Below are 16,804 nucleotides of genomic sequence, written 5' to 3'. Positions count from 1 at the left end.
AAAATAACCTGAATGAAATTGTTCTATTACCCTATGTTCCCTCTAAATTGGTTTCTCCCGTAATTTGGCATCGGTTACTACGGTGATATTAACGTTGCTATGCCTTTTCTTCTTATTCGTTCAAAATGTACTAAAGAGATAGCGGGAGACCAGCACGTGTCCATATCGCCACCCTCTGGTTTGGGAAGGATACATACTGTTGGACATTGCATGGCATTATATTCTCTATGCAAAACGACCCTCATCCACAGACCCATTTAGATTTAAGTACGGCCTTGTGTATACTGCAGTGGTCAGGGTGAGGAGGACCATAACAAATCCTAATCAATTGGACATCATCTTCTATCTTCCTAGGGATTGACTGTTAAAATACACTGGCCAATACACAGAGGCCTAATACACACTACACTGAGGCCTAAGCTTAGCTTGATGGTCTGTGAACTCTGGTCTAAATATGTCTATGCTCTGGACCAAAACTTGCATCCTAGAGAGCAAATTTGTAAGAACGGATAATGTGGCCACACAATAGAATCAAGTAGGATACGGTTACCTATAAAAATCAGGCCCCTGACATACAGAATATAAGTACTATAACAATTGAGATCCTCTTCACCTTTTTATCTGCATCTGCTACAGGATATTTTCGAAGCAGCTGAGTGACACTGTCAACTGTGTGCACGTGCTGTTCTAAAACGCTAGATGGCAGTATATTGTATAATTTCCCAACCTATCCTGTAGCTGGCAGCATGCATCGTTTCTTTGTGTGTTTCTGTACATTGGTCTTCATAGAAGAAAAGGCGCAATGTTTGGACTTCAAAGAAAAAAACAAGTTGTCAAAATAAGAAGCCTGAATGATACAAAAAAATATGGGGTGGCTGCAACAAGTCTGAAAGAGCTTCTCAAAAAGGGGAGTAAACTTCTACAGGTACGATTTCGTCCAGTAGCTTGCTATGTTTAGCACATTCTACTGCTACTACCAGACCATAACAGCGGGTCTAGACTTGCAACCAGGAAGTGGCGATAATGAAAGTTAATTATTTTGTTTAAATTATAATGTGAATCATTTTCTTCTAGGTTCCACTCGTCGGTTCGCATATTTCCTTGTATGAAGATGGAACAGAATTGACAGAGGACTATTTCCGAAGTCTTCCAGACAATGTTGAACTTGTCCTTCTTGCCATGGATGAGAGGTGGAACGGATGTGAGTGAAACATTAAAAGTAACTAAGACTGTAAAAAAGAAACATAGTAACTAGCCAACTAACAACCTCAGACTTGGTGGCATGCACAATGCACATTCATATAGGGTTTAGGACCTACTTTATGTAGCTGTGCATGGTAAATAAATGATAACAATACCAACTTAAATATGCACTTATACAAATATGCATAACCTTGTGGTGATTGATTTGAAAGGGATGCCTTTGTAAAAGTAATAGAAATATAGCCTTGCTTTCACTTGTAGGAATAGCGGTTAACCACGCTCACGTATTGAGTAGCCTAACCATGCCTGCCAGTGATACTTGCCAGTGGGGCTATCTGGGCTTCAAATACAGTCGGTTACATGGGTGCCATGACTCGGATGTTTAGGTTAAAAGAGGTTGTTCTGTGAACCAATTAAAATAACTGTTATGATTTGTGATTATTTCAGTTGTCTGCGACATAGGCCGGTTGCTGGACACCGACAGGAACTCAGATCTTCTGATTGATGCGGCTAAGTGGCTTCTCTCAGACGAGAGGTCTCCAAAGAGACGCAGACTCCTGGGGGACCTGCTCCTGCACTTGAAGGACAGCTCTGAGACTGAAAACAGAGAAGACGATGAAGACTGGTTCCAAGGTAACAAGTCATCAATCTTGGGATGGATAGAAATTCTGCAGGAAATGATGTGGCAGCCAAAAGAAAGATGGAGAAATATAATTACATTTTTATTTTTTAATCTGAAACAAACTGTCTCTTTACGGTTATACCGTTCTATTTTTGGGCTTTCAGGAATTGATGACAGATTTAAGACCAAATCGGCCTACATGAAGTACAACTGTGAGAGCAGGATTCGTGGATACATGAAGGAGGTGAAGCTACAGTGCCTTCAAAGTATTCATACCACTTGACCTATTACACATTGTGTTACAGCTTGAATTCAAAATTGATTAAATATTTTTTTTATACATCTACACACAATACCCTATAATGACAAAGTGAAAACATGTTTTTAGAAATGTTGGCAAATGTAATACAGAAATATCAAATTTACATAAGTATTCACACCCCTAAGTCAATACTTTGTAGAAGCACCTTTGGTAGTGATTCCAGCTGGCAAGTCTTTAAGAGCTTTCCACACATGGATTGTGCAGCATTTGCCCATTATTCTTTTCAAAATTCTTCAAGCTCTGTCAAGTTGGTTGTTGATCATTGCTAGAAAATAATTTTCAGGTCTTGCCATAGATTTAAGTAGATTTAAGTCCAAACTGTAACTCGGCCACTCAGGAACATTTGGCTTTTTGGTTAGCAAATCATGTAGATTTGACCTTGTGTTTTACATTATTGTCCTGCTGAAAGGTGATTTAATCTCCTAGTGTCTGGTGGAAAGCAGACTGAACCAGGCTTTCCTCTAGGATTTTGCCTGTGCTTAGCTCCTTTCCATTTATTTTTTATCCTGAAAAACTCCCCAGTCCTTAACGATTACAAGCATACCCATACCTACATGATGCAGCCACCACCATGCTTGAAAATATGGAGAATGTATTGTATTTGCCCCAAACATAACACTTTGAATTCATGACAAAAAGTGAATTGTTTTGCCACGTTTTTTGCAGTATTACTTTGGTGCCTTGTTGCATGTTTTGGAATATTTTTTTATTCTGTACAGGCTTCCTTTTCACTCTGTCATTTAGGTTAGTATTGTGGAGTAACTACAATGTTGTTGATCCATCCTCAGTCTTCTATGCCATTTAACTCTGGCTCATGGAATATTCAATGTCTGCTTTTTTTTAAAGTAATCTATCGAGGCATTGGAAAACCTCCCTGGTCTTTGTGGTTTAATCTGTTTGAAATTCACTGCTCGACTGAGGGACCTTACAGATAATTTTACGTGTGGGGTACAGAGATGAGGCAGTCATTCAAAAATCATGTTAAACACTATTGCACAGAGTCAGTCCATGCAACTCATGTGACTTAAGGACATTTTTACTCCTGAACTTTAGGCTTTCTGCAAGAAAGGGGTTGAATTCTTGACTCAAGACATTTCAGCTTTTCCTTTTTAATTAATTTGTAAAAAACGTTAAAACAATTCCACTTTGACATGAGGTACAGTGACAGCAACAATCTCAATTTAATACATTTTAAATTCCCGGCTGTAACAATGTGGGAAAAAGGGTGTGAATACTTTCTGGTGGCACTGTATATTACTGATGCTTTGGTTTTATGCTGAAAGTGGTTGGCACTGTCAAGAAGTGATCCTCAAAAGCCGTACCTCATAACAAGCCTACTCCATACATACTGTAAATTGTAATCTGCCCTATTTTCTGAGAGGAAAGAATACACGTGACAGACTTTTCTCTTATTCACAGGTGCATAGTTATGCTCAAACCATCCAAAAACCTAAACTCAAGGATGAATACAAGAAGACTGCAGAGTGCTTAGTGATGCAGCTGAAATCTGACAAGTACAATGGTTGCTACTTCAACAGGAAAGAAAAGGAACAAAATCGACTATGCACCCAGGAGGGATGGTTCTCCTGTCAGGTAACATTGATGAACCCGAAATTGGCTAACAGTGTCAGCATAGAGATTATAATGGTAACTAACAGGACCAGATCATGTTTGGCTCAGTAGCATCCTGTCTTACAGCCTGTGTCCTTTCCCATCTCTCTCCTTTCCTCAGGGTGCTTTTGACCATGATGAATGCAAGTCCCTTCACTCAATCAACCCCTATGGAAACCGAGAGAGCAGGATTCTCTTTAGCACCTGGAACTTGGACCACGGGTGGGTTTAGTGAATAAAGGTTATAAATATTCAGAATGTTAAGCTCAAAGTTGTTTGTAAACAGTAACAAAAAAGCTTGCTTGATTATCAATTGCAATTGTTAAGGTCGTTTAAGGACAAGTTTTATCAAATCTAGACTGAAATCTCTTTCTGTTCCAGGATTGAAAAGAAGAGGACAGTCATTCCTACCCTGGTGGAAGCACTGCAGAAACACAAGAGCACCAACATAAACCTGGACTATTTTTACAAACTGCTGTTTACTCGGGAGAATCTGAAGCTGGTACATATTGTATGCCATAAGAAAGGTGCACATGACTTGCTCTGTGACAAAAGGAAAATTTACAAACAGGGCAAACGAAAATGATTCTCTAAAGTGAAGATGCAGGGTATATGTTTTTCTACTGTTTATTCTTGAATTTTGTATTTCTTTATTAACTAGCTAACGGATGAAGTGCAAGACGCATGATAACTGGTAAATAACTAAATGTAATTATGGGCAGGGAACATTGTTTCCTGCTACTAATCAGAACAGCTTATTTATTGATAATTTTGTGATAGTGATTTTAAAGCACTTCATCATGAGCTATTGTTTAGGTAATAGTCAATGGACCAATCGCAAATCGTCCCGAGCCCTACACACAGGGGTACGTTCCGTTCGATTCAACATTTGCTACGTCGCGTGTCAGTTTGTACTGAACGACACGTTTCCTCCAATACAGCGCACACCAGTCTTCAACAGCCTTTGAGGTACATTTGGTGGGTGTGGCCTGATCAATATGGATGTGACCATTTCAAATGGCAAAATGTGTCGCACACACCGTACAGTCGCTCTCTGGGCCACCATAATGACACCGTTCAACTATTCGCTCAGAACAATACTGCTTCCGTTGAAATGAAATGCTTAACATTGTTCTGTACTACTGAATGCACCCCTGGTGATCTGAGAGGATTTGATTGGTATAAGCAAATGGTTAAACTTCCACCCAGCCTATCAGAGGGCTAGGTGGAGCTATTACCATATTGATTACATCTGTCAAATCCTCTGCGCTCCACAAGTGCATAGGGTGGGGGGGTTGAAATATTTAAGGTTTTACTATTGTTGGAGTCAAGCAGATTTGATGATTACAGCTGATTTGAGCACAGCTCCATCGCCTGTAAGTGTAATTAGATAATTATGTGATAAAGTTCTGCTTAGTTTCAATAGCACAATACAAAACAGCAGACAGGTAATTGAAACTTTATTTAAGTTTCCTTGTATTGGCAGTGCAACTTTGACTACAAATATTGTGCATACATAAGGCATTCAGTAACAATATTGTAAAAGATACAATAAAAAGAAAACAATGAGCACTTAACCTGTACTATTTAAACAATATACAGTATAGATAATTGAAAAGCGAGAAGTTTTGTTAGTGCAAATATCAATACAAAAATGTATAACTTTAGGGTATATGCTGGCAAAACATTAACTTGATACCCTGGTTCTGTTGAACGAATGCACTTTATCGGGCTCAACTGTGACATTAAGGTCGTTTAAGGACAGGTTTTTATTCCATCCCATTGATAGGAATGAGTTACTTCTGTAAATTAAGTGCCAACTATTTCATCTTGATGCATTTCTGTGTAGCCCACTTCATCACTGTCATCTTTGGCATAGTACTGTCGTCTCCTGTGCTCCCTCCTGCTGAAGGTCGAAGTGGCCGTAGATCTCCGTGGACAATCCTACAAGGCAAATAACAGCATGTCAATAACCATGTTTCCATTAGGTCTTTATGCGAAAAAAGTCATACCATATAAAAAGACGATCACGACAGCTGTGATGGAAACAACATTTTGGTACAATTTTATAAATGCAGACAGAATTTGTTCGTTTGACATGGTGGGATCTTTGTCAGTGAAATTAATTATGCAAGAATTGGCCGTGGAAATATTGATAGAATAACTATCATATCGAAGTAAACTTGGGAGTCACGTGATGTTATGGTGTGTGATCCTCCCACTATAACTCTGGAAACCATGCAGTTTTAGGCTACAGATTAAATAAGTTATGATGAACTTCACAAGGTGATGAAAGTGCACAGTGATCCTGATGCTCCTTTCCAATAAATATAGATGGGTCGGATTCTGGTGGCATGATCGATGCTTGACAAATAAAAATATTCTCGCCCTTATCCATAATAATCTCATCATGTAGATTATACCTGTGCTGTTGGCTAGAGAGCACATGCCAAGACCAGAGTTGGTACAACACATGAGTTTCTGCTGCCATTTCTCACAATTAATTTTACAGACAAAAAGATCCCACCTTGTCTAGCGTATTTAGTTTTGTAGACATTTGGGAAGTTTACCGACATTCGTTTCCATCAGGCCTGTTCTGACTTTCACGCGCTTGTCGGAAATAGGAAACTCGGAAATGTCCAACTTGCTAACCTGTTATAGTGATACACGTGCCACATTCAACCAGTTAACTGTGAAATTTCCCACATGCTTTCTTGTTCCGACTAGCACATGAAAGCAGAATTACTCACATAAAAAGGTTGGATGGAAACCTTTATTGGTTGCGTTTACACAGGCAGCCCAATTCTGATCTTTTTCCCACCAAAAAAATAGCTTTTCTGAGCTGTACTGATTGGTCAAAAGACCCATTTTTTATGAAAAAAAATCTAAATAATTGGCTGCCTGTGTAAAACGCAGCCATTGTGCTCCAAACATCAGACCAGGATCTTGTTTATCACACCTAGCACTTGTTATAAAAATCTCGTCTCACCTGCACAACTTCCATGTTTCCGAAGAACTTTTCCACAGGAAGAACCTGGTTACTGTCATCATCAAGGAAGACGCTCTTGTCAATCACAACACCCTCTTCTGTTTCGTCATCCGCCATCTTCTCTGGCAACCCGTTTGTTCGACAGTAATTCAACTCCAATCGCACACCGTTCTCTTTACCCTCCCACAATTCCTCCAGGTCTGGTGGTGCTCCACAACTTGTCTTTTCAGGCCTCTCGCAACCATCACAGCTGAGCCTCTCAGAAATGGTTGTTGACTCCCTACAACCACCAACCATCCAGTCATTCAGGGGCATTTCTGTTTTTGAGTCTTCAATTTTCATTTTTTTAACATGCCTCCTCTTCCCTGAACTCTATAAAGTCAAAACAACAACTTATTAAAAATAATAACAGGCTTCCATGACACTTAATGACAATCCCAGTGGTGGAAAAAGTACCCAACTGTCAAACTTGTGTAAAAGTAAAGATATCTTAACAGAAAATGACTCAAATAAAAGTCACCCAGTAAAATACTACTTGAGTAAAAGTATTTGGTTTTAAATATACTTAACTGGTGGTGTTGTTCGTTTAACTGGTGGTGTTGTTCGTTTAACTGGTGGTGTTGTTCGTTTAACTGGTGGTGTTGTTCGTTTAACTGGTGGTGTTGTTCGTTTAACTGGTGGTGTTGTTCGTTTAACTGGTGGTGTTGTTCGTTTAACTGGTGGTGTTGTTCGTTTAACTGGTGGTGTTGTTCGTTTAACTGGTGGTGTTATTAGTTTAACTGGTGGTGTTATTAATTTAACTGGTGGTGTTATTAGTTTAACTGGTGGTGTTGTTAGTTTAACTGGTGGTGTTGTTAGTTTAACTGGTGGTGTTATTAGTTTAACTGGTGGTGTTATTAGTTTAACTGGTGGTGTTATTAGTTTAACTGGTGTTGTTATTAGTTTAAGTGGTGTTATTAGTTTAAGTGGTGTTGTTAGTTTAAGTATCAAAAGTAAATGTAATTGCACTGTTGGTTAAGGGCGTGTAGGTAAGCATTTCACAGTAATGTCTACACTTATTGTATTCGGCACGTGACAAAGTTTGATTTGAATTGCTAAAATATACTTAAATATCAAAAGTACAAGGAAGAATAATTTCTAATTCCTTATTAGGAAAACCAGATCACTATTATTCTTTTTTTATGTATGGATAGGCAGGGGCATATGCCAACACTCAGACATCACTTACAAACAAAGTATTTGTGTTAAGTGAGTCCGCCAGATCATAGGCAGTAGGGATGTTCTCTTGGTAACTGTGAATTGGACCATGTTCTGTCCTGCTAAGCATTCAAAATGTAACGAGTACTTTTGGGTGTCAGGGAAAATATATGGAGTGAAAAGTACATTATTTTCTTTAGGAATGTACTAAAGTTTAAAAAATACATAGTAAAGTACGGTTACCCCAAAAAAACGAAGTAGTACTTTAAAGTATTTTTACTTAAGTACTTTACTCTTGCGTAATCCATAATGTAAAATGAAAACTGAGAAGAACTAAAAACAACATTCACCGACCTTATCTGAACTCTTCACCTCGAGATGGAAACCGCTTGAGGCAACAGTGCACATCCCCTTTCGCCGCTTCAAGTTGCTAACTCGACTCGGCATCTGAAATGAGGAGTTCACACATTTTGTTAACTCAGTTGGACAACTGGACATTAGCTAACACTTCTAGTTGGCTAACCAACTGTAAGATCAAGCCAACTAACATTACTGCCCCACTTTTAGCCGACTAAACTCCGATGTTACTGCCCCACTAACTTAGCTAACAGACTAACGTTAGCTAGTTAGTAAGCTGATAAAAGACTAAACAATTCCCAAAGACAATGGAAAATGTAATAGATAACTACCCGAAGTGTTAAAAATTATAGAAATACTGTTGTGGGAGGTTAACTAGCTAACTTCACGTTAGTAGCTGCAGTAACTAGCCAACTCTGACAAGCTTAACGTTACCTGGATAGCTATGTCGGTCGCTGGCTTGCAATCTTGTAAACAGTCGCTTTTTTCACAAAGTCAGTGGATGTAGCTAATAAAATCCAGTAATTTTATTGTAAATACAGGTAGTCAACAAACTGTAAAATCGTGGTTCTGATAAAGCACGCACCAAGCGACGCCGTGGTGTTTTAGAGTCTGAGGAGTGGTGAACCGAGACAGCTTCCGAATCCGACAAAATGTTTCTGTATAGAAGTCACGTGCAAGTAAAACATTTTCCGTTTCCAGATTTGGAGTACAAAACAGCATATGCGTCAGTAGGGTTACCTCGACCTCTACACCGGGCTGATTGAGGTAATCTGCTGGTTTCAACTAGTTAGTACAGCCACAAAGTCAAAATTGAGAGGGGGCCAGTTGCGACATTATCTCAGTCATCCATCAGGGTCTCTATGCTGTCACCTACTGATATGCTGCCACCTACACTCAGTGCAGTACATCTCTCAGGAATAGTGGGGATGTCGAAAGGAGTGGGCGTTTCGAAAGGAACCATATAAGGATTAAATTAATTAATGTAGCTAACGTTAGCTAGCATTTACGAAAAACGTAACATTACGTACACGGCTACCTGAAGGTAATGTTCAAAGACAACTCACAGTGAGTTAATCTTTTTTGTTGTTGCATAACGGATATTCCTTCATTTAATTTCTGCAGACCATGACTGACGTCAGATAACCCAAACGACGTCTTGAGTCCCCCACTTCTCCTTATTGGTTCCTTTCGAAACCCCCACTTTTTTTGAGAGATGCACTGCACTGAGAGATAACATATTAGGCAGCAAAGGTAACCTGCCTAAATGATTACCGCCCGTAGCACTCGGTACGCCATGAAGTGCTTTGAAAGGCTGGTCATGGCTCACACAAGTGCTTCTACACCTGCATTGCTTGCTGTTTGGGGTTTTAGGCTGGGTTTCTGTACAGCACTTTGAGATATCAGCTGATGTAAGAAGGGCTATATATATAAATTGTATTTGATTTTATTTTATTTGGCATCAACACCATCATCCCAGAAACCCTAGAACCACTCCAATTTGCATACTTCCCCAACAGATCCACAGATGATGCAATCTCCATCGCACTCCACACTGCCCTTTCCCACCTGTACAAAAGGAACACCTATGTGAGAATGCTGTTCATTGACTACACCTCAGCATTCAACACCATAGTGCCCACAAAGCTCATCACTAAGTTAAGGACCCTGGGACTAAACACCTCCCTCTGCAACTGGATCCTGGACTTCCTGACGGGCCGCCCCCAGGTGGTAAGGGTAGGCAACAACACATCTGCCACACTGATCCTCAACACCCTCAGGGGTGCGTGATTATTCCTCTCCTGTACTCCCTGTTCACCCACGACTGCGTGGCCAAGCACGACTCCAACACCATTAAGTTTGCTTACAACACAACAGTGGTAGGCCTGATCACCGACAACGAGAATACCTAGGATAGGATAAAGTAATCCTTCTGACCCCCCCCCCCCCCCCCCTTAAAAGATTTAGATGCACTATTGTAAGTGGCTGTTCCACTGGAGGTCATAAGGTGAATGCACCAATTTGTAAGTCGCTCTGGATAAGAGCGTCTGCTAAATGACTTAAATGTAAATGTAAATGTAACGATGAGACACCCTATAGGGAGGAGGTCAGAGACCTGGCAGTGTGGTGCCAGGACAACAACCTCTCTCTCAATGTGAGCAAGACAAAGGAGTTGATCGTGGACTATAGGAAAAGGAGGGCCAAACAGGCCCCCATTAAAGTTGACGGGGACTGAAGTGGCCACCTGGACTATTTACATTGACCCTATTTACATAATAAACAGCAATTAGCAGCAGTTTATCTATGCATAGTCACTTTACAAGTCACCTCGACTAACCTGTCCAACTGCACATTGACTCGGTACCAGTAACCCCTGTATATAGCCTCGTTATTGTTATGTACATTTCTTGTGTTACTTTTTGATTGATTCGTAGATTTTTTTAACTGCAGTTTATTTAGTAAATATTTTATTAACTCTATCTCTTGAACTGCATTGTTGGTTAAGAGCTTGTAAGTAAGCATTTCACGGTAAGGTCTACGTTATATTCGGCGCATGTGACAAATACAATTTGATTTGATCAGTAGGTGGCAGCATAGAGACCCTGAGGGATGATGACTGCTCTGAGAGATGAGGTCGTAGCTGGACCCTATTGGGGATAAAAATTGGCTAGATCGTTAAAATGTGATTTTGGGGGGGGGGGGGGGGGGTTGCTTTTGGTCTTAATTTAAGGTTAGGCATAAGATTAGCAGTGTGGTTAAGGTTAGGATTAAGGTTGGTATAAAATCACATTTTAAGATAATTTGTAGAAATAGGCAGGATTTATTGAGGGCTTCCACAATGCTTCTGCCATTTTAAAGTTGTAAACTGGGTGGATTACTATAGATTGTAGCCTCAATGGCGCTGCCCATGCTGTCACAAACTCTATAGTGGCACAGATATAAAAATGAGTCCTCTATCTATGTCTATGGCTTGACAATCTCAGATGGACTGTGCTGGTCAACCCTTGTGGATCCACAATTGGAAGCAATCCCAGGTCTTGTGGCGCTTTCAACCTGTGTGAAGCTAGCCACAATAAGGATTTGCCACAATAGTGGAATTTGCAGTTTGCCTTCAAAATAGAGTCCCCCATTGAAACTGATACAAATGGATACAAATAGTGGAATAATGCCTTATTTGGATTATATAATGCTAAACAAGGTTGGACTGTTGTTATATACCGTGAACCATCAGATCCTCCTCTCCACCTTCTCAGGGCTGGGCGTCTCAGGCTCTGCACACTCCTGGATTGCATCCTACCTGGCAGGTTGCTTCTACCAGGTGGCGTGGATAGAATCTGTGTCTGCACCACGTGCTCTCACTACTGGTGTCCCCAAGGGCTCAGTTCTAGACCCTCTCCTTTTTTCACCCTGAAAGTGGTTGGCACTGTCAAGAAGTGATACTCAAAAGATGTATCTAAGTTTACCAAACATACTGTAAATTGTAATCTGCCCTTCTATTTTCTGAGAGGAAAGAATCCATGTGACAGACCTTTCATTCACTTATTCACAAGTGCATAGTTATGCTCAAACCATCCAAAAGCCTAAACTCAAGGACGAATACAAGAAGACTGCAGAGTGCTTAGTGATGCAGCTGAAATCTGACAAGTACAATGGTTGCTACTTCACAGGACATAAAAGGAATAAAATTGACTATCCCGCAGGAGGGATGGTTCTCCTGTCAGGTAACATTGATGAACCCGAAATTGGCTACCAGTGTCAACATAGAGATTATAATGGTAACTAACAGGACCAGATTATGTGTGGTTCATGCCGCAGCCCACCTTGTGTTCAACCTTCGAAGCTCTTCTCTGTCCTGGCACCCCAATGGTGGAACAAGCTTCTCCATAATGTCAGGACAGCGGAGTCCCTGCTCATCTTTCGAAAACATCTGAAACCTTACCTCTTTGAGGAGTATCTTAAATAACTCTCTCTCACGGCGCCTCTCTCTCACTCCCCCCCCCCCCCCCCAACTAGCCCTGACTTTGCTGAGAAATACTTTGTTGAGGGAAAATGTACTTGATATGATTGATGTGTTGCTGTCTCTCCTAGCTATCTTAAGATGCATACACTAATTGTAAGTAGTTTTGGATAAGAGTGTCTGCTAAAATACAAACATTTTACATATTAATATAATAATTCATAAACAGTTCACTCAGTGGCCTGTTTATTAGGTACACCCATCTAGTACCGGGTGGACCCCCTCTAGTCACAGAAGGATGCACCTGGTCAGCAACAATGTTCAGATACGCTGTGGCATTAATTATTTGGTATCAAGGGACCTAAAGTGTGCCCGGAAAACATTCCCCACACCATTATACCACCACTACCAGCCTGTACCGTTGACCCTAACACTGCCATCAGACAATGTTTTTCCACTCCTCAATTGTCCATTGTTGATCCCATGCCCAGTGGAGTTGCTTCTTCTTGTTTTTAGCTGACAGGAATGGAACCCGGTGTGGTCGTCTGCTGCAATAGCCCATCCGCGACAAGGACCGACTAGTTCCGAGATGCCGTTCTGCACACCACTGTTGTACTTGTCCGTTATTTGTCTGTTTGTGGCCCGCCTGTTAGCTTGCACAATTCTTGCCATTCTCCTTCAACCTTGCTCATCAACAAGCTGTTTTTTCCCACAGGACTGCCTCTGACTGGATGTTTTTTGTTTGTTGCACCATTCTCGGTAAACCCTAGACACTGTCGTGAGTGAAAAGCCCAGGAGGCCGGACGTTTCTGAGATACTGGAACCGGTGAGTCTGGCACCTACGATCATACCACACTCAGTTGCTTAGATCACTCGTTTTACACATTCTAACATTCAATCAAACAATAGGTCCCTTGTTTATTCCATGTGTAACTCTGTGTTGTTGTCTGTTCACACTGCTATGCTTTATCTTGGCCAGGTCGCAGTTGCAAATGAGAACTTGTTCTCAACTAGCCTACCTGGTTAAATAAAGGTGAAATAAAAAATACAATAAAAAAATAACTGAACGCCTCGATGCCTGTCTGCCTGCTTTATATAGCAAGCCACGGACATGTGACTCACTGTCTGTTGGATCGAACCACAGCCTTACCTATGGAGTGTCCACCCATGAAATGGGGTATCAGCCTACCCAGTGACACCAACAGAACACAGCTATGTAGAGTTTACACCAATATTAGCGTCATAGCTTTTATTGCAGGCCTCTGAAACCACTGTGAAATGAGCCACATTTGCTCACCCGTATTGAACATTCATATTGGACTATACAGTCATAAATGGCAACCATACTGGCTTTGTCCAAATCAGGAATATGACTTTCCCGAAACGGATCCAGTGTTTTGCCTTCCACACAATACAATGGATCTGATCCCAGCCGGCGACCCTGTGCGACGCCGAAAAAGGGGAAAACGTGGCGGTCTCGTGGTCAGGCTTCGGAGACGGGCACATCGCGCTCCACTCCCTAGCATACTACTCGCCAATGTCCAGTCTCTTGACAATAAGGTTGATGAAATCCGAGCACGGGTAGCATTCCAGAGAGACATCAGGGATTGCAACGTGCTCTGCTTCACGGAAACATGGCTAACTCAAGGGACGCTAACGGAGTCGGTGCAGCCAGCTGGTTTCTTCATGCATCGCGCCGACAGAAACAAACATCTTTCCGGTAAGAAGAGGGGCGGGGGGGTATGCCTTATGATTAACGAGAAGTGGTGTGATCATCATAACAACACACAAGAACTCAAGTCGTTCTGTTCACCTGATCTAGAACTCCTCACAATCAAATGTCGACCGCATTATCTACCAAGGGAATTCTCGTCAATCATAATCAGCCGTATACATTCCCCCCCAAGCAGACACATCGATGGCCCTGAACGAACTTTATCTGACTCTTTGTAAACTGGAAACCACACACCCTGAGGCTGCATTCATCGTAGCTGGGGATTTTAACAAGGCTAATCTAAAAACAAAACTCCCTAAATTCTATCAGCATATCGATTGTGCTACCAGGGCTGGAAAAACACTAGACCATTGTTATACTAATTTCCGCGACGCTTATAAGGCCCTCCCCCGCCCCCCTTTCGGAAAAGCTGACCACGACTCCATTTTGTTGATTCCAGCCTACAAACAAAAACTCAAACAACAAGCTCCCGCGCTCAGGTCTGTTCAACGCTGGTCCGACCAATCTGAATCCACGCTTCAAGACTGCTTCGATCACGCGGATTGGAATATGTTCCGCATCGCGTCCAACAACAATATTGACGAATATGCTGATTCGGTGAGCGAGTTCATTAGGAAGTGCATTGACGATGTCGTACCCACAGCAACGATAAAAACATTCCCAAACCAGAAACCGTGGATTGACGGCAGCATTCGCGTGAAACTGAAAGCGCGAACCACTGCTTTTAACCAGGGCAAGGTGACCGGAAGCATGACCGAATACAAACAGTGTAGCTATTCTCTCCGCAAGGCAATCAAACAGGCTAAGTCTCAGTACAGAGACAAAATCGAGTCGAAATTCAACAGCTCAGACACAAGAGGTATGTGGCAGGGTCTACAGTCAATCACGGATTACAAAAAGAAAACCAGCCCCGTCGAGGACCAGGATGTCTTGCTCCCAGACAGGCTAAACAACTTTTTTGCCCGCTTTGAGGACAATACAGTGCCACTGACACGGCCCCCTACCAAGACCTGCGGGCTCTCCTTCACTGCAGCCGAGGTGAGTAAAACATTTAAACGTGTTAACCCTCGCAAGGCTGCAGGCCCAGACGGCATTCCCAGCCGCGTCCTCAGAGCATGCGCAGACCAGCTGGCTGGTGTGTTTACGGACATATTCAATCAATCCTTATCCCAGTCTGCTGTTCCCACATGCTTCAAGAGGGCCACCATTGTTCCTGTTCCCAAGAAAGCTAAGGTAACTGAGCTAAACGACTACCGCCCCGTAGCACTCACTTCCGTCATCATGAAGTGCTTTGAGAGACTAGTCAAGGACCATATCACCTCCACCCTACCGGACACCCTAGACCCACTCCAATTTGCTTACCGACCCAATAGGTCCACAGACGACGCAATCGCAACCACACTGCACACTGCCCTAACCCATCTGGACAAGAGGAATACCCATGTGAGAATGCTGTTCATCGATTACAGCTCAGCATTTAACACCATAGTACCCTCCAAACTCGTCATCAAGCTCGAGACCCTGGGTCTCGACCCCGCCCTGTGCAACTGGGTCCTGGACTTCCTGACGGGCCGCCCCCAGGTGGTGAGGGTAGGTAACAACATCTCCACCCCGCTGATCCTCAACACTGGGACCCCACAAGGGTGCGTTCTGAGCCCTCTCCTGTACTCCCTGTTCACCCACGACTGCGTGGCCATGCACGCCTCCAACTCAATCATCAAGTTTGCGGATGACACTACAGTGGTAGGCTTGATCACCAACAACGACGAGACGGCCTACAGGGAGGAGGTGAGGGCCCTCGGAGTGTGGTGTCAGGAAAATAACCTCATACTCAACGTCAACAAAACAAAGGAGATGATTGTGGACTTCAGGAAACAGCAGAGGGAGCACCCCCCTATCCACATCGACGGGTCAGTAGTGGAGAAGGTGGAAAGTTTTAAGTTCCTCGGTGTACACATCACGGACAAACTGAACTGGTCCACCCACACAGACAGCGTTGTGAAGAAGGCGCAGCAGCGCCTCTTCAACCTCAGGAGGCTGAAGAAATTCGGCTTGTCACCAAAAGCACTCACAAACTTCTACAGATGCACAATCGAGAGCATCCTGTCGGGCTGTATCACCGCCTGGTACGGCAACTGCTCCGCCCACAACCGTAAGGCTCTCCAGAGGGTAGTGAGGTCTGCAGATCGCATCACCAGGGGCAAACTACCTGCCCTCCAGGACACTTACACCACCCGATGTCACAGGAAGGCCATAAAGATCATCAAGGACAACAACCACCCAAGCCACTGCCTGTTCACCCCGCTATCATCCAGAAGGCGAGGTCAGTACAGGTGCATCAAAGCAGGGACCGAGAGACTGAAAAACAGCTTCTATCTCAAGGCCATCAGACTGTTAAACAGCCACCACTAACATTTAGCGGCCGCTGCCAACATACTGACTCAACTCCAGCCACTTTAAAAATGGGAATTGATGGAAATTATGTAAAAATGTACCACTAGCCACTTTAAGCAATGCCACTTAATACAATGTTTACATACCCTACATTACCCATCTCATATGTATATATACTGTACTCTATATCATCTACTGCATCTTGCCATCTTTATGCAATACATGTACCACTAGCCACTTTAAACTATGCCACTTTATGTTTACATACCCTACAGTACTCATCTCATATGTATATACCGTACTCTATACCATCTACTGCATCTGCCATGCCGTTCTGTACCACCACTCATTCATATATCTTTATGTACATATTCTTTATCCCTTTACACTTGTGTGTGTGTGTAAGGTAGTAGTGT

At 42.4% G+C, this 16,804-nt stretch overlaps 2 protein-coding genes across 3 annotated transcripts; one reads left to right on the top strand and one right to left on the bottom strand.

Annotated features, from left to right (window-relative positions):
* Nucleotides 1–720: 720 nt before the first annotated feature.
* On the top strand, nucleotides 721–5,335 carry LOC139542590 (DNA fragmentation factor subunit beta-like). The gene is made up of 7 exons (XM_071348198.1): nucleotides 721–925; nucleotides 1,075–1,201; nucleotides 1,651–1,836; nucleotides 1,990–2,069; nucleotides 3,567–3,740; nucleotides 3,880–3,980; nucleotides 4,140–5,335. The coding sequence occupies exons 1-7, from the start codon at nucleotides 803–805 to the stop codon at nucleotides 4,342–4,344; spliced, it is 996 nt and encodes a 331-aa protein (XP_071204299.1). The 5' UTR covers nucleotides 721–802; the 3' UTR covers nucleotides 4,345–5,335.
* LOC139542591 (UPF0688 protein C1orf174-like) lies at nucleotides 5,202–9,383 on the bottom strand. Of its 2 annotated transcripts, none has more exons than XM_071348199.1 (4): nucleotides 8,737–9,383; nucleotides 8,299–8,391; nucleotides 6,748–7,119; nucleotides 5,202–5,702 (listed from the first exon to the last, which is right to left on the bottom strand). In XM_071348199.1, the coding sequence occupies exons 2-4, from the start codon at nucleotides 8,389–8,391 to the stop codon at nucleotides 5,568–5,570; spliced, it is 600 nt and encodes a 199-aa protein (XP_071204300.1). In that variant the 5' UTR covers nucleotides 8,737–9,383; the 3' UTR covers nucleotides 5,202–5,567. The 2 variants fall into 2 exon arrangements, with proteins under 2 accessions (XP_071204300.1, XP_071204301.1); XM_071348200.1 differs by having other exon boundaries at nucleotides 8,888–9,241.
* Between the last annotated feature and the right edge of the window lie 7,421 nt (nucleotides 9,384–16,804).

The sequence above is a fragment of the Salvelinus alpinus genome, chromosome 17 (assembly GCF_045679555.1).
Source record: "Salvelinus alpinus chromosome 17, SLU_Salpinus.1, whole genome shotgun sequence".
In the NCBI taxonomy this organism is placed as follows: domain Eukaryota; kingdom Metazoa; phylum Chordata; class Actinopteri; order Salmoniformes; family Salmonidae; genus Salvelinus; species Salvelinus alpinus.
The sequence above is the reverse complement of the archived record's forward strand: the minus strand, read 5'-3'. Positions and strand labels throughout refer to the sequence as shown.